Source organism: Oxyura jamaicensis, chromosome Z, assembly GCF_011077185.1.
Source record: "Oxyura jamaicensis isolate SHBP4307 breed ruddy duck chromosome Z, BPBGC_Ojam_1.0, whole genome shotgun sequence".
NCBI classification, from domain to species: Eukaryota; Metazoa; Chordata; class Aves; order Anseriformes; family Anatidae; genus Oxyura; species Oxyura jamaicensis.
The window spans coordinates 16191502-16215159 of record NC_048926.1 but is presented as its reverse complement, the minus strand read 5'-3'; the positions used below and the strand labels follow the sequence as shown (position 1 = coordinate 16215159).

The 23658-nt window shown below is 36.2% G+C and overlaps 1 protein-coding gene across 1 annotated transcript in view; it reads left to right on the top strand.

Annotated features, from left to right (window-relative positions):
* The window catches only part of HCN1 (hyperpolarization activated cyclic nucleotide gated potassium channel 1), a 195327-nt gene that overhangs the window by 91559 nt on the left and 80110 nt on the right, over window positions 1-23658 (top strand). Inside the window, exon 3 of the mRNA XM_035310079.1 lies at window positions 19768-19929. Coding sequence (XP_035165970.1) covers window positions 19768-19929 — 162 coding nt within the window. The remainder of the gene's footprint in view (window positions 1-19767; window positions 19930-23658) is intronic.

Below are 23658 nucleotides of genomic sequence, written 5' to 3'. Positions count from 1 at the left end.
TTTCTTTCTTTCTTTCTTTCTTTCTTTCTTTCTTTCTTTCTTTCTTTTAATTTTTTTTTAGTGGTATCATGGTTAACAGGATTTTATTGCATTAATATTGCTGTATCATCTTTATGCTTAATAACATAGTATGACAATATGAACACTCTTATAAATGGCTCTGAAGTCCACACTAGCATTGACATTAGTACTTGAAAGTAAGATTTAAATCCCCCATCTCGTGTTTATGTTACTGGTTCTTACAAATTTCTAAGGGAAATGTTGAATAATTCTTTGGAGAAATCTATTATAATACACTGTTTCTGGACAGTGCTTCTGCTTTCTAGATAATTTCACTGATTCCTCCAACCTCACAGACATTCTGGTAGCATCTTCAAATTACTTGAGTTTGGAGATGAGTGGGTGAGTTTGATAGTGGGGAGGAAGCTGAGAAAAAAACTGCTGTGTGGAACATAGATCATTTGTTGAATTACTTGCCTTGTCTTCTTGTAGTTAGCACTGAAGAGGCTGCCACTCCTGCATATGGAAAGGTTTTTTTGTTTTTTTTTTTTGGTTATATCCAATAAAATGGAATGATTACTATTATGATGATCCAATGTGATTGAAGCATCAAGTAAAATGATATTCCAGGATAAAATCATTTGTAATGGTCATTCAAAATTTGCAGTGAAAAACAATAGAAAGAAATAGACCTGGACATGCATTATATTTGCTATAGCATTTTCTATAAAAAATCTGCCTAAGAAATGAATCAGTCCTTATCTGTAATGAGAGACGTATGGTACATGGCTTCTTTTGGTAGCAGTGCACTTTTTATGAATTCTCTGCATCTGAAAGTAGCTTTAAATAGATTAATCCATTTTTCTATCCACAGTCTTTCCAGAGTAATGCCAAAATATCCCTTATTGACAAAAAAGAATAAGGAAGAGGCAAAACAAAACAAAATAAAACAAAACAGGCCAAGAATTAAAACTGAAACAGAGTGAGTAAATGCTGTGCTTGACTACCACTTTGGTTGCACGCCACTATTGAGGGGACCTCCCATCTAGTCTGTCTAATGTTGGACTGGAGGACATGAAATGCAGACTCAAGCATCAGAAATTAAGTTTCACACATCAGATAGACCCAGTTAAAATAAGGCTTTGTTATTTATTTTGTTTTGTTTTGTTTTGTTTTGATAAGGTGGGAGTTCAGATGCAGGAGGAGAAGGTGCTTTATTTCCTTCTAATATACTTTATTTATTTATTTATTTATTTATTTATTTTTAATATTCTGTGAGAGCAAGTTTCTTGAGAGTTACTTGCTGAAACTGAAATAACTTAATTTCACAGTGTTTCTGGAATTAGCTTATGCTGCACTGTCCAGCTGATAAAACTGAATTGTATAAGCCTCCTTTAAGACATATTTTTATTCCAAGGCACTCAGGAAAAATAAACATAATTCAGGATATTTGAGCTGTCAAAAATTCAAATTCATAAGCTTATGAATACCTCTAGGTGGCACTACATGCTTTTTTTGTTCAAAAATAAATCAGATAATTCATATGTAAATAAAAGAAAATCATAGCAGCATAATACACACGATTTTTGACAGGATTCCATATTTTCTCAAATAAACACATCTAAATTTTTTTATTTTATTTTATTTTATTTTATTTTATTTTATTTTATTTTATTTTAATTTTATTTTTAATAACTCATGGAATAAAACTGTCCTTGTATGAAGATTTCCTGATATTATACTAGAACTTGGAATTTTGTTATGAAATATATTTACAAGTAATTGAGTTTTTTTTTTTTTTTTTTTTTTTTCTTTTAAAAAGTATAAACATGGCTTGTTCAATGAGAAAGGCAGGAGGCTTAGGGCTGGTCTGTGTATGAGATATGATGGAAGATACAAATGAGGGAAGCCTTCCCTGCTTCTTTTTAGGGTTTCTTGAACAGAGTTCTTCTCAGCATGAGCAACCATTATCACTGCCCTGTAATTGGTAAATTATGTATACAGTTATACATATATGTGTTTACATGAAGGTTTTACAAGATGAACACAAATATCTACTGAATTAATAAGCTTCACCATGTAAAGCAAGACAGCTGAGCTGCTAGTGAAACCAAAGAGCAATCTCTTGTGGTAGCGTCTCTTAATGGTTATTAGTAATAGTGATAATGGGCTATTGCTGAAGTAGCACTGGAGAAGATGGCATGGCCTTCAGTCCTCTTGGCTAGGTATAAACATTTCTGTGTCATTTGAAGTAGAAGAATTGAAATAACTAATGCTGAAAAACACAGAGGGTCTTTCACTGTGTCCTGAAATGGTTAATATTAGTCACAAGCCACTTTTACGTCCAGTGGAGTAACAGTGTATGTAGGACCTTTGTCACAGCAAATTCAGTAAAAAAAATTCTGAAAGCTGACGTGGCTGGAAAAAAATAATTAAAAAAGCACCCAAAAGCCTACCGGATTAAAATAAATTAGAGTATTTTTTGGAAGAGAACAAAATGTTCAGACGTCCTGGGTGTTCATTTTATGCATTAAGCTTCATGGTATTTTTTCTGAATCTTTAATTAGCCAGGTCTAGGTGATGTTGCAACTTGCTTAGCAGGGCAGTTTCTATAGTTTTGTTAAAATTAGCGTAAAACAAGTAATAAAAATACAAGAAAGCTTTGTAATGAGATTGTGCGTGTTCTCTATACTGCCTTTCATCACTCAGCATTTTAGTCTGTGAACTCTGGATGTGTATCCACAAATTTAACTGACAGCAGTGTCCCTTTCCTCTCATTTTCCTTCTAAACAGTGTCTAAGTCCACAGCACATATGAAACAATATCTACATATTTTCTTTTAGGTCATCATGTAAGGACACAGTAGTAATAAATACCCACATGATAATAATCTTTAACTGTTTAGATAAAATTAAGTCTCCCTGTTAATCCTATGTAAACTGCAAAGGTTGCAAAATCTACTATGTCCCTAGCTTGGTTTTCAAGAAAGGACAGGTTCCCTGGCACGGTCAATTTTACTGTCACTGATACAATAAATGCAAGATGAACATCCAATACAGACAGGTATAGTGTTGGAGTCTGGTGGTAACAAAGAGGTGTGTGTTAAATGGCAGGAGTAGAGACACAGAAATAAAACTTGAACTTACTTTTATTTTGATTTAGAACATATATGAGGAAATGTTAACAGATCCTTTTGCCATTTCAGAAATAAATAAAGTGTGTGATGTGATAAAATGGCAAATAATACTAACAAATTCAAATCCATATGAACTACAGCTCTTATGTTTCTTCTGCCTGTCTGGATACTTTCTGGCATCTTTACCATACAGTTGTCTCTTCCCCTTGGCTGTCTGTCAGATTCATCCCTCCTAGATCCTGTCTCCTCTAATGGCTTGGATATACTAACAGCCACTTAATTTAATTCAGCCACGAAAGGACAGGGAAAATACAGTAAATCTAGTATCCACTGAATGCAATATCAAACTCTAGAAGCCAAGGATTTCCCTAGGAGACATGGAGGTATATACATCCTCCGAAGGACCTCTGTATATTCTTCAGTTAAAGGCTTTTTGAAAGTGAAGAAGAAGCAAGATTTGTATTTGTGCATGGAATCAGTACTGCCTTTGTACATAGAAATGGTGCTGTAGTGGTGAAACCTTGTTGAGATTGGGATAAAGGTAGAAGTGGAGGCTTTGCTGAAGAGCATAAGGGGTGTGTAAAAACCCTGGTGTTAGTTCTGACAAACATCACTGTCATAACTCACCTGTGTATAATTATGTATATCTATATATACATATATACGTCACTTTGTATATATGTGTATCTCCAGATGATATATGATATTACAAACTTGTTAGTACGTTATATCCAGCATCAGAAAACACTTCTCCCATTTTAATGATTATGCTTGAATGAAATAAAAGATCTAGCTGTACACTAATGGAGTAGAGTTTTGCTTGTATATGGCAGGAAAATACTGAGAGAGCAGATAATTGTTTTATAACTGTGCTTCCTCTGAAAGGAAGAATCAATAATCACTGAAGTGTAAAGAGAAGACAAATCAATTGAAAGGAAAACTAAAAAGTTTGAAGGGAAGATGTTGCAGAGATCTGACTGTGATATAAGAGGATTTTTAGTCTGTGATTACAAATCCTTTTTCATCTTTTGAGAATAATGATGCATTTAGTTGGTTAATTATTTTGTTTTGACTTCCAGAGCTAACATTCATTTTACCGTTAGCCGGTTGAAATGAATTCTTTGGTTCCTGGGGAGCTGGGGGGTGGGGTATAAAAAAAAAAAAAAAAAAAAAAAAAAAGGTCTTTTATATAAATAATACTTATCTCCATTTTCTAAGACCTCATTCAGTTCTCCACATAACGGTCATGACACCATGACACTACCACTCCATACAGGAGTAAAGGGGATGGATGAGCATTAAATGTGCCACCTCCTTGTGCTGAATGCACGGGACAGGGTATAGCAGCCCCCATAGGGATTCTCTGCCTGCTGCGCAGCTCCTCTGCCCCCAGAGAGTCAGCAAGTGCTGTGGTGCTCCTGCCTCCTCCTTCTCAACAGCAAGCAGTTCTGCAATTGGTCTTGTATGGGTATGTGACTGAGCAGTGTAAGTGGAGGTCTTAATTGTAATGTGCAGAGAACAGTCTGAGTATATCACAGGAGGTCTGTCAAAAAAGTAAGGCAACCTCTTCATTTATTTTTAATGTGTTTATTCCAGAAATAGAAATCAGATGGTAGCGGTCAAACTGTAAAGGTTTTCCCAGAATGATCATGATGTTTTCTTTTCTTCCTCCTTCCCCCTCCCTCCCCCCCCCCCCTTTTTTTTTTCTATTTAGCAATGAACATTATGACATTTTAATATCTAGAAAACCTGTGGGTGACCCAGGATTTATGAGTATTTGTTCTGGGCATCAAACAGGGAATGCTTATAGGAAGAAAGAAAATATATATATATATATATATATATTTGGCAGGTTGATTTATAAAAAAACAGCAGTTGTTTATTGCTTTTTCTGGGGCTGGGAATATTAGAGCAAGTTCCAGGCTGATGGACTAGCCAAGTGACAGGGTCATTTGGGTAGGTGATAAATTATCCAGAGTAATTTCAAAATTGTACTTGAGGGAATAATGCCTGATAGAGTAAGTGCTACTACACATCCAGCAGTATTTCAGAAAACTCCCTGCAGCCTGTTTGTATTTTTCAAAGCCTGTCTCTTCAGGACAAGAACTTGGTAGGCAAAGAGTTTTCTCAGCTCTGTAAAAACCATGGCTTCTCCTCGCTTTTCTAGTGGTCCCATGCACATGCAGACCCCCAGCTTTAGGGTTTTTGAAATGTTTGAAGCACCTAGTGATTAGCCATTTCTGCCAAACTCAATGGTAAAAATAGCTCTCTGGTACGCTGTCACTCTGCAATTGCGTAAATGCTGTTCTTGCTACTCAGCCTCCGTCACAGCACTGTCCTAGTGATGTGAATTACAGCTCTGAGAGCACACAGGATAAATATTTCGAGGATTTCGCCTTCTGGAAACAAAGTATTTCTGTAATTTAGGACTGAGGTAGTAAAAGTGGGATGATTTAAATGCCATTGCAAATTTTGCAAACTCTTCCAACTTTATTGTAGGCCTTGCAATATTAAATAGCCTTACAATAGCCTATTAAATAGCCTTACAATATTAAATGCATTAAATATATTAAATAGCCTTACAGGCTTTTCTCCCAGAGTCTTAGTTCCTGGAGTTGTGGGACCTTGTAAACATCTCAAATTTATTACTGTTTTTTTTTCTTATATCTATTTTTAGTCCTCAACAAATTTCTGTGATAATTTTGATAGGCATGCAAATATGGACTACCCAAAGCATATTTTTATTCTCAGGGTTTATGGGGTTGCCTAAATCACTATTATATTTACTTGGAATTGGCAATATTGCTGTGATATGGTAATTGATATGAAATATTGACCTTTTCATGACAGCCATTGGATGCAATCATTCTGAAGAAGTATGGACAGAGTTGCCTTCTCTAAATTTGAAAACCTTTTCTGGATGTTTTTTTGGATGTAATGTTTATGTCTTCTGTGGGAGCATACATAAAAAATAATAATAATAATAATAATAACAGAAAAAGAATAGAGAGGATATGGTACAGGGACAGGGTATAGAAAAATAAGAACATTAGGAGTGGACTGAAAATGTACTGCAGGGATACTCTGAGGAACTAGAATAAGAAAGCACAGAAATGAGAGGGAAGTTTTGGTCTTCTTGCTGAAAGTAAATCCTTTTCCTCCAGACATTTAGTCACAGAAGAATTTGCCTTTAAAAATGGAAGTGAGTGAGAATCTCACTAGCAGTTTGGGATTGCTTATAAATCCATGTAGAGAAAGTAAGGATACATTTTTCTTCTTAAAATTTTTTACATGATCCTGCTTAACAGCTTTTTCTTGTTTTATATTCTAAATGTGAAAAGCAGAAGGGGAGATGTAGGAAGTTTGTAACTGTACAAAGTATGGGTGAGACAGAAACAGACTGACAGTGAAAGCAAGAGGTTGCAACCTGTGTTGTAGAGGTAAGCACTCTAACAGCAACAAGTATAATCTCCATCTTTTAACAGCAATGTAAAGGGAATGGAAACTAAAGCTATTAAATGTCCCAGAGGAAATTTCCCCAATTTTTCCTGCTTTTGAAGGAAGAATATATATATATATATATAAAAACAAAGCAAAAGTTGTGCCTAAGAACTTGAGGCAAACATAGTATTTAAAACGGAATACATGGGATAATTGGGACTTTCAGTGAAAAAGAATTGGGACTTTCAGTGAAAAAGACTATGTTTGCCTCAAGTTCTTAGGCACAACTTTTGCTTTGTTATGAACCCTCTTCAGTGTTTGCTTGTCATTTAGGTGTCATCTGTGAGCTATGCTTTAGGTCAATATCCAGACTGATTCCAGCTGCTCCAGGGAGTCAGCTTCGTTGTCAGCAGACAGACAAAGCAGAAACATGGGACTGGAAAAAGGCTGCACAGGGGCTATGGTATACTATATCAATAAGAAGCCAACAGGCAAATGTGGCCTGTTCTTAGAAAATATGAAACAAAATATGGTTTTGCTATTTGAAGTTGACAAACACAAGTATTGTTCAGTGTTGCACAGCAAGGCTGTGTGCTTGATCTCAGTACAATATTGAACATCCTTGAGGTGAAGAGAGGACAGGAGACTTGAGGAGACTGGAGGAGAGGAGACTCGAGGAGACTCAAGGAGACTCAAGGAGAGGAGACTCAAGGAGAGGAGGGGAGGGGAGGCGAGGGGAGGGGAAGGGAAGAGAAGGGAGAAGAGGGGAGGGGAGGGGAGACTGGAGGCGGGGTGGAGCGTGGTGGGGAAGGGAGGAGAAAGGGAAGGGGTGGGAAGGGAAGGGGAAGGGAGGGGAGGAGAGGAGAGGAGGGGAGAGGAGAGGAAAAACTCTAAAGAAGGAGAACCAAAAAGAAGAAATTATTAGTCCTGTAGTGAAGAGTCCGTGTTTTACATCTTGGAAAGAGCAAGGGTTATCATTATACAGTAGAGAGAAGAAAACCAACTGCTGACTACAGCATTGAATTATAGTCTGTGATATCAAGGAAGAGGTATTGTTAGCACTAGCCTGCTATTTTTTTATTGTTAGCACCAACCATGCTGCAGAAGTGCTTTAATTGCCTAGTATAATTTAACCATGTAAAATGTGGAGTTAGGTTTTGTCATTAAAAGGCTATGTGGAGTGCCATTTACAGACAAAATTCCATCACTTTTCCTGTTGTAGATAATAAGACTTAAGAAAGCATACTAAGGTAACCATAGGTCATCTATGTGTCTGTAACCTAAGTTACTGAGTCTTCAGCAACATGTTGTGAGAGTAGGACGTACCCCAGGAAGGCTCGCTGCCGGTGGCCAATCATTGAAGGCCCTTTGCAGAACACCACATGGTATATCTCTGTGGGGCAGCACGCAGGTGATTTTTTTAACATGAATTTCCATCTGTACTGAAAGGCTTCAGGCAAACTGACAGACGAACCTCTGTCAGTAAAATAATCCAAGATTGCAAAGAATGAGTGCACAGAAGGTTTTTCCTGGTGCCGAGTGAAGGATGGACTGAATACTGTTATGCAGGAGTGCTGGCAATAGCATTAGCTATCAGAAATGTTGATATACAAAATCAAAATACATAAGAGGATAGAGGTATTCCTGGGATGAATGAGGAGGTGTGTTGTCCACCACAACCATGAATGGCTAATGGAAGGCATACCCAGAAATTAGTGGAAGGTATACCTAGAATTAGCAGTAAACATGTAGAAGGTGTTTGCTTGTACTGTGCCCAACATATCTCTAAGGACTCAGTAGCCTTAGAAAATATGAGTACAAAGATTAAATGTTCAGCTAAAGACTCTTATGGCTGACAGTCAACAGCTGGGGTGAACGTGATTTCAATGAGCTGCAGCAGGGAACCTAAGGCAGCCTGTGGTGGCCTAGTGGGGAATTGTGTATTGAAAATGGTGCAAAATATTCTGCAGTAAAGCCTAAAGTTTGATCTTCATCAGGTCACCTAGAAAACAGCAGAAAGCCACTGTTAGCAGCTAGGTCAGCCAAGAAAGACAAGTGCAGATCCATATGTCGAAATGAGAGCTATCACAGTGCACCCACAGTGGTGATAAACCTAAGGCTGGTGATTGCAAAGTTGGAGCCAACCCTGCCAGGGAGATGGTGAGTGGTGAGTTGTCAGTGGAACTCAACAGGTTCATCCCATTGCTGTGGTTTATGGTGTGCTGATGAGGTTCAGTAAGTGATTGTTCCAGTTGTATTATTGACATTTAGTATACATTTCAGTATAGGCTGATATCTTGTGCCATTTATAAGGCAATCTGTCTCGTTTCTTTATTTATATGGCAAACTGAAGATAGACAATGAGGTATATGTTAAAAATGTATATTACTAACTGTAAACTTAAAAAATAATTGGAAAAAATTAATCAGGGTGTGAAGACCACATTTCAGCTCTTCATCATTATAACTGACAGCAGTAAAACATGAAGTCTGAGGTGATTGTGCATTAAATCCTGAACAATTTTACACATCGGAAGTATGTATTATTTTAATTGTTATTGGAAATAGGCAAAAATCAAAGAAGCCAGATAGGACCATACTTCGTACTTCTTTCTTGTTACAGTAGTTCCTCTTTTCTGATCATATTTATATGCATTTTTTGTCTCTCTCTCTCTCTCTCTTTTTTTTTTTTTTTTTTTTTTTTTCATAGACTTTCGATCTGGAGAGACTTTTGAGTATTCAGACCTGCTTGCAAATTATGGTTTTGGATATGGTTGTATAGACTCACTTTTCTAGTAATGTATTTATTAAGTTGAACACAGTTATGAAAATAGAATAATTTAGCATCTGAAATTTCTGATCAAGGTAGTATTGTGTACTAAATCAAGTAAACAAGATATTTTACCCAAGAGTGTATTGTATGCAAATCTTCAAACTAATTTGTTTAAACTGGTGATATACTTCTGACCACCTGAAGTTTTTAACAGGCAACTGAGTTCTTAATTTCTACTGGCAAATTTTGAGATGATTGTAAAGACTAGGATTCTGGTATGCTCTTCCTACTTGTTCAGGCACTAGTTTTTGTTTGTTTGTTTGTTTTGTTGTTTTTGTTCTTTTTTATTAATATTTTTGTATTTAACTTTTCAAATTGCAAAAGAGGTCCTGTGTGTGATTTTGAGTAACTTCTACGTGATTTGCGATTGTAACTCCAGGCTTTATTTGCACTTCCAGGAAAAAAATATTTTTTTCCAATGCAGTTCAATTAGCCACATAATTTTAAGACAATTAATCAATACTGTGAAATATTGACTCAGAAGTTAATTTTTGATATTAGAATAATTATTTACTCATATGTATATCTTTAGATGTTATTCTTTCGATTTTTTGTGTGTGTGTGCATGCATGTGAGTATGACATATTGTTTGCCTTTAGCAAGATTACCAACATTTTCAAAGGAATAAATGCATTCTCTGTGTTTCAGGTTTTAAACATCTATCTGTTGAAGAATTCTAATTTTTGCACTAATCTTCTGAGTTTATTATACTGAAAATTCTAGATATAACTTTTTTTTTTTTTTTTTTTTTTTTTAATAAGGATTGGCCATCTAGATTACTATAAAAACAAGCTCCCAGTACATTATGGAAATTCAAATATTTTATTCACTGGTTATAATTAATCTTAATAACCCAAATATATCAACATTAAAATGTGACAGTTGTGCCTCATAAAACAACATTCTGGCTTTTTTAAAATGAAGGCATTTCCTGCTATTAAGATGAAGAATTGTGAATCAAATTGGTTTCAGAACTCTTATACCACAAGAAATTTAACATAACAGCTTTTATTTTCAATTTCTTGCCCATTATTTCCATGTTTGGAAGATTAACCTCAATAGCTTCAGTGAAACACCAACTTACAATCCTCAGGAGAAATATTCCTCATTATTTTGGTTGTTTGCTATTAGGTCATTATGTTGCTGTATTATAATTAAGAGAATTAGTTAGAAGCTCAGAAATGCAGCAGTGTGGTTTAAGGGGTAAGCATCATGTAAAAAGAACTCATGATTTAGGAACTTCATCCCCTTCACTCTCAAATGGATCCTTTTGGGGTTTATGATGATGGTGCTTCTTCTATTTTCAGAACATACCTGTTTTCATCCTGTTTGCACAGAGCTTGGAAATTAAAACCTTTATAAAAAGTGAATGATGCTGAGGAAAATACTGAGGTTGAAAGAGGTGGGTTACAGGTGTCCCATTTATACTTTGTCAGTTGTAAAATCATACTATTCTGGGATATGCTACTACTTTGTTTGTATTCTTAAGTAACTCTCTGCAGTCTATCACCTTTGTGCCTATTCATTTTTATTGAATTTCAGTAGAAGGCTTTCTTCTGTTATGGTTATCCCAGAGAAACCTAAAACCATGTGATTCTATAAATGCTTTATGTACCTGACTGTATGTATCCATGACATGCATGGATATATACCTTGGATGTTTTTAATATTCAGGTAGCTCAACAGATAGAATGAAGAAGCCTGAGTGAGATCATGGGAAGCAGTTAGTGCACTGTTTTGTGTTGTATCTGTGAACTGGAGAGTCCAGTTTGTGTTACACCTGCTCTGATGGTGGGTCCAGCTGGCACACTATCCCATAACTCTACTATAAATACATATCTGAGAGGAAAAGACTTCAGCTTCTTGGGGGTAGGATGTGATTGGCTCTGAAGTTACACTTCAAAAATCAAAATCACAAGGGTCCAGTATTTGTGAGTCTTGAATAATCAAGTATGGTATAAAACAATTTTATTAAACATGGCAATTTTTGTGAAGGTCCTGGTTCATCCAAAGGGTATCCCAAATTTGTCTCAGCATTTATGACACATTTTGTGGTAAACTTTGTTATAAAATACATTTCTGGTATTTATTGTTTAATTTCACATTTAATAAGGATGACAACAGCTTGTGTAAGCATATTAAAACTAGATAATTAGGCTTCAGAAACTCATATTAATTCCAAAAAAAAAAAAATGGAATCAGGTAGCTAACTTCATTCCCTTATATTTGAAATGCTTCAGGCAGTGATAATTTTTAGGATTCATGTTGGTCATTCCATTGCCCTTTTGAGTGCTGTGGGAGTCCTGCTGATAGTGAATAACTTACTTTTCTTCTCTGTTTCACACCAGAGTACATCTGCACATTAATATGAGAAAGAGTATCTCTCGCTCAGCTGGGAAGATAAATCATAAATAATATTTTGGGCCATTTAGATACTGGCTGTATCTTACAGCTGCCTTCTTTGTAAGATATGACTAATTATAAAAGATAATACATGAAACATTCATTCTAGCTCAGCTCCACTCACAGAGCTTGAGTTCAGTGGGGCTGTCACTTGAGATACTTCGCCCATCAAGAAGCTTGAGCTGAATGTCAGGCGAAGCTGATGCTTGAGTTAATGCTGGAAAATGAGCCATACTTCAAGCCAGCAAAACTCACAATCTCCACTCAGGAAAGGTTCAAGTATTTTTTGCCATACGGTCACTCTCAAATTTGTACTATAACTTAAGGAGAATAGCTTCAGCAAAGTTTTGCAATGGAGATAGCTTTTAATATGGCATATTTGTATCTTTCTCACAGCTATGATTATATTATTATTTATTGTTGTTGTAGTTATGTTTTGCTTTTGTTTTTCTGCTTTGCTTCACTTAATGAAGGTAGATGCTTAGTCTAACAAGGTATATCATCAAAATAACTGCTGAAAGAGACCCACATCTGTGTAAAAACACAGTGAAAATTAGCACTGTATTTTTGTTTTAGGCTCCTGAGACTTGTCAGTCTTGGCATGTTTTCTTCGTAGAACTAAAATACTCTCTATTTTGATGTCAAAACAGGCCACACATTAATAGCAACAGGATAATAAAAATACACATTTTGATAGTGAAGTTATGCCCTCTGTATGAGAGGTAATATATTAATATGGCATTGGCAAATTTACAGTCAAAAATGTGTATTGCAGATTTTATATGGAGTAAATAAATTTTGCTTCCTGGTTATATGTGACCTTTCCAAGACTTGCCTAATTCTTCTTTCAGCAAAACAGTTTTGTTAATGCTTTCAGGTTTAACCTGGACTCAGTACAATGTCACATTTATATATTGTTGTGCTCTTCTTTTTGCTCCATGGAAGCTGGCTGCCATTTGTACATGCCTTGAAGAGGAATAAATGGGAATGCTATTATAAAACCTAATGTCAGATTGACTCCATCTGGAAAATAACAATTTTTAAAGGTCATATAAAATAGGCCATTCTCAGCTCTTTTTTTTTTTTTTTTTTTCTGGAAATGTTTGATTAAAAATAGTATGTTCTGTTTATTAAATCACTGGAGTTTTCCCTCCAAGGTCACAAATACAACTAGACTAAATAGTGCTATATACCTTTCCCCACTACTGAATTATCAATGTTGAATTATTTATTATAAAATTAAGCACAAGCATCGAGTCAGTTGAGAGTAAAACATAACCCCGAGGGCATAGCCTGGCATTTCAATCAATGGGCCTTTACATCTACTTTTGCAGATATATTTTCCATATAGAGCGTAGAAATGGCCTTTAGTCAGAGTTGGATCAATCATAAAGAATGTCTTTTGAAATCAGTTTGTTGAATATAATGTCTAAAAAGTCATAATTGGATTTCATTGTTTAAAGTGTATGGAGAGACAGATGCACCAAAAGAGGCATTGTGCGCTGTCTTAAAAGTGAAAATTTAGTTCTGGTAGGAAAATTTGGATCCTACAGTTCATAATCTCTGTTTAGTTACTTCTCCGAGTCATAATCCTAATAATTTTGGACTGACCTAGAGAATGAACCTAAAAAACCCTTGTCATTTTTATAACTGTTATTTTGCCCTGCAGTCTAGCCTGAACTTCCACTGTTGTGCTGAATTCTGCTTTCAGTGTGCTTTCAGTGATTGCCATACACATGCAGCTATTTCAGTCTCCCTACGGTGGTTGTTAAATATTCCAGGCTCCACACAGCTCGCTTAGTACACGTGTCATTTCATATAGCCCAAGGCATGATGCAAATCAGAATTTGAAGATTAAACCCAAGCTAGCTTTATCATAACAAGCACTTCTGATGCTTGAGGTGCAAAAGAAGTATTTGGATCAATTCAGTTATAAAAGATTTTAATATTTTTTTCAGGACATCCTAAGATTTTTTTTTTCCCCTCCTGTGGTAGTTAAATTCTGGTAATTTTTATAAACCTATTTTTATGTAAGCTGAACCTAAAAATCAAGTTGAACTAAAAATCACAGCTGAAGAAGTATTACATCGCAATTACCAGAAGGTAGAAAGGATAACTTAATGCACTCCATGACAGTAGTTCATCAGATTTTTTATTAATTTAGTTAAAATATGTATACACTATTAACTTAATAAGACAGCCCTCAAATACGATTAAGCAAGTGTGTTGGTAAGACTGGAACAGTTTTTCTGTCTCAGACTCAGAAATCAGAGTCAGCAAGACCAATTTAAAGCATATGCTCCATTATAAGTGTGAGGAAAGAATAGGCAGCTTCCTGCTTCACACATGAGAATCAAGAGACTCATTAATAAAGTGTGAGTAAAAACTGAGATAAAACATGTGAACTCAAACTTCTTGAGCAATTTCTTATTCTTTGTGAGCAAAATTTTGCTAAAATATTGAAACCAGTTAATCTGTGGTTACATTTCAGCCACTGTCAGGGGCATTCAATGTTTCCATGGTATTGAGAAAAGGCTATAAAAATAATATAGGAAGAAATTATGAGTTTTCAGAAGTGAACCAGAATTTATTATTAAGCATATCTTTGAAGTGTGTGGAAATTATGAGCAGTAACATTATTACCAAAAAAAAAAAAAAGATGAAAAGTATAATCAGAAACGGAAATTAAATTGAGTAGTAAACAAAAAGAAGTGATACCTATTATGTATTTCCTGACTTCCTGTTATGTGGGATAATAATGTAGAAAAGGTTAGTCCTCAATGGATTTTTTGGTTTCTCTTTTGCAGTAATCTCATGTCTCTCAAGTCATTTTTTGGAAATCTTTTATCCAAAGTTTGCACCTCTTGGTGGTTATGCTGAATATTCGGGTACATACTTAGGAATCTAAACAAAGTGACCAGATTTTCAAATGTGTTTTATAGCTGCAAGTTCTGCTTATTTATGGATGGTTAATGTTTAGTGATAACCAGGCTACCAGACACTTGAGTATTGTGTTTAAGTCTAACTTTTAAAAGCTTGCAAGTGTTTGAATACATTTGTTATGAACATTGTCTTAGTAAGGCATCCATTCAGACAGACAGATAAGGGGAAGTTCAAACTAGATATCAGGAGGAGATTTTTTACTGAGAGGGTGGCTGCGCATTGGAACAGGCTCTCCAGTGAAGTAGTCACTGCACCAAGCCTGTATGAATTTAAGAAATGTTTGGACTGTGCACTAAGTCACATGGTCTAAACTTTTGGGTAGACCTGTGCGGTGCAAGGAGTTGGACTTGATGATCCTTATGGGTCCCTTCCAACTCGGAATATTCTATGATTCTGTGATATGACTGAGATGTATTGCACACTTCTGCTGTGAAACCAAGCTAAATCCCTCTGAGGTCTCCACTTCTTCTTCCCTGCTGAACAATCTGCAGATGGGCAAATAAGTGGTGTTAGCTTTCCATGCTCCGGTTCCTTTCTTAAAAAAAATAAAATAAAATAAAATAAAATAAAACAAAAATTCCACATCTCCTAAGACTTTTAGGAAGGATTAAATCATTAATGTGGTGCTGTACTTTTTGATTACAAAAAGAAAATGTGATAAAAATATGACTTACTACTTCTTGTTTCCATGTATCATGATCAGTTCCTCATAGAAAAACATGAAACATTAAATTGCACTTCAGTCCAGAGGTTAGTTTAACTATTAGTTTTAACAAAGAGCCCTCCCCCTTCCAATGTAGAGAACAAACACATATTTCCATGGTAAATTTCTTTCCAAAAAAGAAAGCAGCTTTTATTTACTGAAGATTGATTAGAATATGCAGAGCTATTATAAGGTTATTTCAACACACACAAGGTTTTTTCTTAGGATTTTTTTTTTTTTTCTCTGTAATACAAAATTGTCACAGTTATTCAAATGGGCTACTTAACTATTAGACTATATAGGCAATAACTATTGGGCTATATAAGCAAAAGATGAGCAATAAAATGCCACAATTAGTTTTTGGTATAATGGAAATGCTAATATCATGTAACCACATTAAGCAATCCAGATAATATTCATAACATGTTCCTGCATTTTTAATAATACTTAATGATCCTCATGCTAAGCTGCAGAGGAGTAATTTATTGAGTGAAAAGGTGTCAGAAGTGTTGGAAGGTGTTGGTGTCAAATGCTGACTGTTAAAAACATTTCCCTTACTAGATGTGGTTTCTCATATAATTTTCAAGAAGTTATTGTTCTTACACTGTGATCATTACTGCAAAGGCATTCTAATAATAAAGAGGCAGATGTTGCTTACTTTGAAGGAAAAATGAGTTAGTCAATCATAGACTGCAAGATAACATTGTCCTTGCAAAACCCAAACCCATCAGAAGACCTCATTGATTCATCAAGGCACTTCAGATTGAACTCAGTGCTCCAGCTATTTGGTTTGAATTTTAGTCTTCCTTTGTACTATCTCCTTCCATATCCTCATTCTGATGGCTCACTTGGGAAGCTTTACTGAGTCATCATACAGTTTCACAGGATAGGCAGGAAGTAATATATCCCTTAGAGCTAGGCAATATCCCTGAAATTCTGGAATAAATACACACACAAATCCGTTCACCCGCATATTATTTTTTCAGTACACATTACACAATAAAATGGTGTGAAGCTTCTAAAATTTGAAATAAAAATGTACCAGCACAAAATGCCTTAAAATCATGAAAATTCTATATCAAGATAGGTGCTTCACAGATCATACCATCTCTGCAACCTGAATTGATGCCAAAACCTGGGCTTCATCCAAGACACAGAGTGATCGTTTTTATGCAGCTATGATCACAGGATATGTGTGCAATCTGTCATCTTGCCTAAGCCTAGGCAAGTTACAAGTAGTTACAGAGGTAGGAGAAGGATGCAGGAGTCTTTAGGTCTGTGCAAGTGCTATTTCATGGACTTTGGGCAGTTTCACAGAACCAGATCTTTCCCTGCTTATCACACTTAGGTGCATGTTTTCAGAAAAGTTCTCTAAGTAAACATAGAAACGAAGATGTTTTTGCTCAGCTTAGCTCTGGTTGTGACCCATTTTTATAAAGCACTCAGTATCCTCTTTCAGTACAGTTAAGTGGGAAGCTTGAGGGTCTTTGAGAATGCTATGGGGTCAAAACTGAGATGGCCTTTGATTTTCACCCAGCCATAATGTACAGGTAGTATAGCTTGCTTTTCTGGAGCAACAGAAAATTCCTGGTGAAGTTATGCTCTCTGTGGAAAATATATATTGTTTCTGCCTGGTCTTCTCTAGTTTTGCAGAAAAATAATTAGAAAAAAGCAGGGGAAAACAAGTCTTACGAGGAGCGGCTGAGGGAGCTGGGACTGTTTAGCCTGGAGAAGAGGAGTCTCAGAGGCGACCTTATTGCACTGTACAGGTATCTGAAAGGAGGCTGTAGCGAGGTGGGGGTTGGTCTATTCTCCCACGTGCCTGGTGACAGGACGAGGGGGGATGGGCCAAAGTTGCGCCAGGGGAGGTTTAGGTTGGATATTAGGCAGAACTTCTTTACTGAAAGGGTTGTTAGTCACTGGAATAGGCTGCCCAGGGAAGTGATTGAGTCACCATCCCTGGAGGTCTTTAAAAGACGTTTAAATGTAGAGCTTAGGGATATGGTTTAGTGGAAGATTTGTTAGCGTTAGGTCAGAGGTTGGACTCGGTGATCTTGGAGGTCTCTTCCAACCTTAACTATTTTGTGATTCTGTGATTCTGTGATCTTGCTTTGCCTGACAAAACCTCTGTGACTTTTCGTGTGATCAGGACTTTATCTGCTCTTTGAACATTTAATAAAATAACCATATGGGTATAGTGTAACCTGAAAGAAACTCAGAGTTAGTTAGTGTTCCTAATCAGCAGTACTCCTTGTTATTTGTTTCAGTTCTTCTGAATAAAATTACTTCAGTCCCACCACCTTACTCTCTTGATTGGTATCTTGCTATTGAAAACATAGCTATTAAAATAGCTGAAACTTAAATACTTTTCTAAACAATACAAATTTGTAATGGCAACACTTTTCAGTTTATTACTGTCTACATATTTTCCTAAATATCAGTTTCATCTTCTCAGTTTTGACAGGAACTAGATGGTGTTTGGATAAAACATAATATTTTAAATAATGCTAGAAGCATTTGTTTCCAAAGTGTATCAAGCTGGGGTTTGGAATATGTTCTCTTAAAATGCCCTAACTTGAAACAACATTTTGCACACAAATTTAATTCCTGATTTATGTTTCTACTATGTAGGTTTTGCATTTGGGGATCCAAAAATTTGCAATCATTTTCAAAAGAAGACAAACTCCCACTAACAGAAAATGACCTCAGCGTGCTCTCCGTATTTGTATTTGCACTTATGTGCAGTGTGGGTACTTAATTACTGCTTTCAGTTTAGCTATGCAGAAGGATACAATAATTCCCTCTTGCATACTAGAATTCTTCTGGAGTTTCGGTTTTGACGATGAGTGGTTTGTAAAGGCAGAGAGGACGGTCATGATTATACAAACTGATCTCAAACTGCAGTGCCTGGGGGTGCATTGCTGTGTCATCAATGAGATGAGAGACTGAGATGGTGAAAGAAGAGGATCATTTACATTGTGAAAACAGACAGGAAGCCTAACTGGAACAGCCAGTGTTGCTTCTGATCTGCAGTTTTATTATTTGATCCAATAATAACGTCTAATAGTTTGTGCAGCCCACCAGTGTTGCTGGTGATGTCTCTTCACATACCTGGGGAATACCAATTGGCCTTCATCCTTTGTGTTGTTTTGCTGCCTTTTCTTCACACATACAATGGTTCAGGCTGTCTGCCTCTAGGAATCTGATGTTTTTAGCACTACAGGCTCTGATTTCATTTGTCTATCTATTCAATTAAATATTTGTTTCTGCTTAAAATTCCATGAAATACCAACAGAACCTTCTTCAGCTTCTAAACTGAACACCTGAATGGTGACATTTTATGTTTATTTAAATAAATCATATTTACCTTAACTAACTTCTGGAATAAGTAAAGAATATGACTATATTTCTAATTTGGAAGTGCTTCAAAAGCAATACAGAAGAAAAGTGCTAAATACAATGTTTTTTTCTCCATTCTATTTGGCAACAGATTGATGCCATTCATGCCAGTCCTGTACAACAAATATGCCCATGACAACCTTGAAAATGTCTGTGTTGTTTTTAAAAGTCTATATACACATATTAGTTTTTTACTATAAGATGCAGATGCATTTTTTTTTTTTTTTCAAGAATGGAAAATTCTAAATATTAGTTTGATCTAACCTTAGCTACTACAGATGTTTCAGGATTCTCAGTATTTTTCTCAGGAAAATTATTATTCGGTATTGTTCTCAGGAAAATTGCCAGTGATTAGGGGCAATAAGATACTTCTATGTCATTTTGCATGGCAAACTGGTATTTACAGTGCAGACGTCCAAACAGATGTAAAATTATTTATATTGCTTCTTTACTCAAATTGTGTTGCTTTTAAGAAAACAAGGAATGCAGAAGTGAAGCCATTCTGAATGGGTCATTGAATTTATATCTCCCACAACTTTGTGAATATTTAGACACACAATTAGCAGGCATGTAATGGTTTCACTACCTTTATCAAGCTTCCTGTAATTTACTTATTTATTTATTTATTTATATGTGTGTGTGACATTTGCTTTATTGAAGGAAGTTGTGGGCTTTAAGAAAGTACTTTAGTTGGTGACTACTGATTCAAATTAAGCACTTTTTACCAGCTTATGTAACCACGGCATCCAGCCAAGTGTCAGGTGTGTCAGTACAACTCTGTGCCCAAAATTCACTGAAAGTTCTCTACCTCCTTAGAAGTTCAGGATGATGCTTCTTTGTGTTGATAAAAAGTGAATAATTTGCATTTCTGATTTGCATCATATCAATCATCTGTAATTTTTGTCTACAGATTTTCCACATGACATATGATCTGGCCAGTGCTGTGGTGAGAATCTTTAATCTGATTGGAATGATGTTACTGCTTTGCCACTGGGATGGTTGTCTTCAGTTTTTAGTACCATTGCTCCAGGATTTCCCACCAGATTGCTGGGTGTCCCTAAACGGTATGGTTGTAAGTATTGTTCATTTTTCATTGTGCTTTCTAAACTTTATTTATCTAAACAGTTAGCATCAGGCTTAAGTGTAAAAATACATGCCTAGTAATACACTGATATGCAACTTACTCAGAGTTATTTTATTGGCTTGCTTGCTAATTGATGAAGGTTAATTTTGCAGCCCTCATCATTGACAGAATTATAGTGACCCCTTGTCAGTAAATGAAACAGAAATTATTTTTCAGTTTTGAGGGCATTTAATTTATTAATCCTCAATCCTCAAAAAAGCCACGAAAAGACATTTAGAAACACTTGGTTCACCAGTGCTTTCAGCTTAGGTTCTAGTTTCACAATGCTCCAGAAAGTATATTATCTATTTTGGTTTCATCTAAAGTTGTTCTCAGTTTGTTTTGTAAGTAACTTTTGGGTCATGTTATTAAACCCATTTCCAAGTTGTTCCAAATGTAAACATGATTTTTTGCTAAGTAAAATAAAGGAAATACAGATTTAATTCTGTGGTACTTTTGTGTGTGTGAACAGATAGTTGAAGACATGGAATTTTTGTATGAGGAAGAATTAAATGTTTTTTATTAAGCCAGATGAAGAATCAGATAGACCTGTTTCTTGGGACATACACTGAATAAGTTGTTGAAACGTGCCTGTAACAAACAGAAAAAGCCCCAAGCAACTGTCCCATTGACCTCCTGAAAACATGCATCTGTACTGGGTCTGGCTGGGATGTTAACTTTCCTTCCGGCAACCCATACAGTGCTGCGCTCTGTACTTGTAGCTAGAACAGCCCTGGTCTTTTGTTTGCTGCTGCACAGTGCTGGCACAGCATCAGGACTCTCTCTAACCCTCCTAGGGGGTGGGCAAAAAAAAGTGAGAAAGAAACATCAGCAAGGCAGCTGACCAACCAAAGGGATATTCCATACCATATGATGTCACACTCAGCAATAAAAGGTGGAAAAAGGAAGAAGAGGAGAGGGGTGGGCTCTCGTTGGGAAAATGTCTGTCCTCCTCCTGAACACTGGCTACGTGTGTTGAGGCCCTGCTTCAAGGACGTGGTCAAGCATCGCTCATTTGTGGGAAGTAGAGAGTAATTTATTTCCTCTGCACTTCCACATAGCCTTTACTTGTTTTGTTTAGTTATTCCCTTTCCCCTTACCTCTCCCCCTTTCCCTTTTTTCCCTTTAGTTGAATTGTTTAATTTATAATATTTCCTTAATAATTCTTTTTCATTTAATTAAATTATCCTTATCTCAACCTGTGAGTTGTTCTTTCCTTTACTTCTTCCCCTCCTCATCTGAGGAGGGGGAGTGAGAGAGCGGTTGTGATGTTCAGCTGCCTAGCACGGTAAAACCACCATAGCATCTCCAGTTTCTACAACTTTATAGTACATAAAAAGACATCTTTACCGTAGATGGGCAACTTGCCCAGTGCCATATATTTCTATTGTAGAAACATAACAGTATTTATTCCTTTAGGAAAGCAATACTGCACATTACTGTGGGAGTTTGGTGACTAACATTGTCAGTCATACAGACAAGTATTTGCAGTCACTGAATGACAATCTTTAATGATAAGCAGCATGTTTGCTGACACCTCATTGTGCAGCTTTTCAAAAAAAAAAAAAAAAAAGAAGTGACATATCTTCAAAAAAGGAATTGCTACAATAAAAGTAGGTCACCAGGATGCTGACTGGCACGTCTTTGCATTCTGCTGCATCCTGGGTTCTGCTTCATAACATCTTTCATTCAGTTTTGGAAAGGGTACATTTTCTACCAGCTTGCTAAAGATCTAGATAAAAATCATGCTAGAGAGTGAAAGGGAGTAAGCCTTGGGTTATGGCTAATTGAAGTATTTACCTTTTAAAGGTACACTTGCAGGAACAGTTAGCTTTTAAATTATCACTCTTATGTAAGAGCTACATTTCACCTTAGAAAGCCGTGTACATACTTAGGGAGATCTTTCTGCCTGCCCCCATTCTGTTTTCTTATAGAAACAATACGGTCTCCTTACTGGCCACGTATTCTTGGAAAGATCTTTTTTGAAAGTTGCACCCCCCCCCCCCCCCACCCCCCTGCCCAACTGAATCTGTTCCTATTAATGAATACTGTGGGTCAATCTGAACTGGTGGTGATGGCCATGAAGAGCCAATATTGTCAGGAAGAGGAGGTCTTTAGCTAGCTCCATCTAAGACTCCTTTCTGTCAATACATTCTCTTTTACTCACAGATTTTACTCAGAGATTTCAGTACAGTATTTGTAAAGACAACAGTAAATGCATTTGGAGTTCAAACTTGAGTCAAATAATTCTGAAATGCAACTGCTCAGAAAAAGGCAAAATTGCCCATGTTTGAGCTTCATTATTCATTGCAGTAAGTGAAGTTTTGTGTGGGCAATTCCAGGGCTTCACATTGTTGCTCCATTATATGTTCCTCAAAATAATGTCACATGAGCTAATCTCAGTCTAATGTACTCTGAAGTAGAATTAGCTCTGAAGCAGAATTTTAATGGTTACCAGTGGTGATTATTGGCTTGAAGACTAACTCAGAAATGCACTTAGTCAGAAGTGCACTTAGCTAGAAGATGTTAAGTTTCCAATATACAGCACAACCAGCGGTCAGTTGTAAGCCAAAGCATTTACAGATAACTGGATGATAAAGGAAGTAAGGATGCCAGGAAGATGACATGCTGTCTCCTCAATCTACACAGCCCAGCATACTCTTCCATCTCACAGTTGCTTCAGGTTGCAGAATAAAAGAACTTCTAAAAGCTTTCATCTGAAATTATTCTTTTCTGTAAGAGCTGATATATGAAAGATTCAGATTCTACAGTAAGCTCTCATTTTACTTTGGAAGTACCAGAAGGTGAACATGGCTTAAATTTAATGTCAGAAAGCACTAGGATGATGAAATCAAGCTACATATTGCTTACTGCTGCTCTGAACAATGAGACTGGAAAAAAAATAAAAGAAAAACAAGTAAGCAGACTATGAAATGAAGTGGGAAGCCCCCTCTGTAAAAGGGAAGAAAGCGGTCATTGGCTGGTACTGCACCAACCTGCAGCCGAAGTAGTTCATATCAAATTGGGATTTTATCCTCACTAATAGTAATAAACCCAGACTGGGTATTTACACTTAAATTGGCCTTCTTGGCCAATTCTTAACATTAGCCTTCCTGTTGTTATGAAAAGAAAGCGTGAGCTGGTATCTTCCTTTAATTTTTCCAAATGTGATCCCACTTGCCCACTTTCATATCTTCACTGCAATTTCATTGCACTTTGTAATGCTTAGTTACTGTTGGTTCAGCAGGATCTTATGTTCTTCCACAATATTTATGTATTTATTTCCAAAAATAAGAAAAACGATGAATACAATATAAAAGTGAACAGGTGCTCTTTTTTCCTCATCAGTATGTCATTTTCCAGCCAATCCATTCTGGAAAATGTAACAGTCAGTTATTTCTGCAAGGCTCTATGGTTCTCCAATGTAGTTCCTAGATTTTTTTTTACACTAGTACTGTGTGTTTCATGCCTAAAAAGCATCTTATCTGAATAAGTTTCACAAAGTTTCCTAATGATACTGCTTAGTTTTGTGTTGGCTCGGAAAGCCTGTTATCTGTGTTTCCTTGTGTTATTTATCCTCAGCTTTCTGATCTGCATTGCCTCAGACTAGTATACTTCCATAATGACTCATAGACCAAACAGATTTATCATACTTCATAGTCAGAGCCAGTAGTTCCT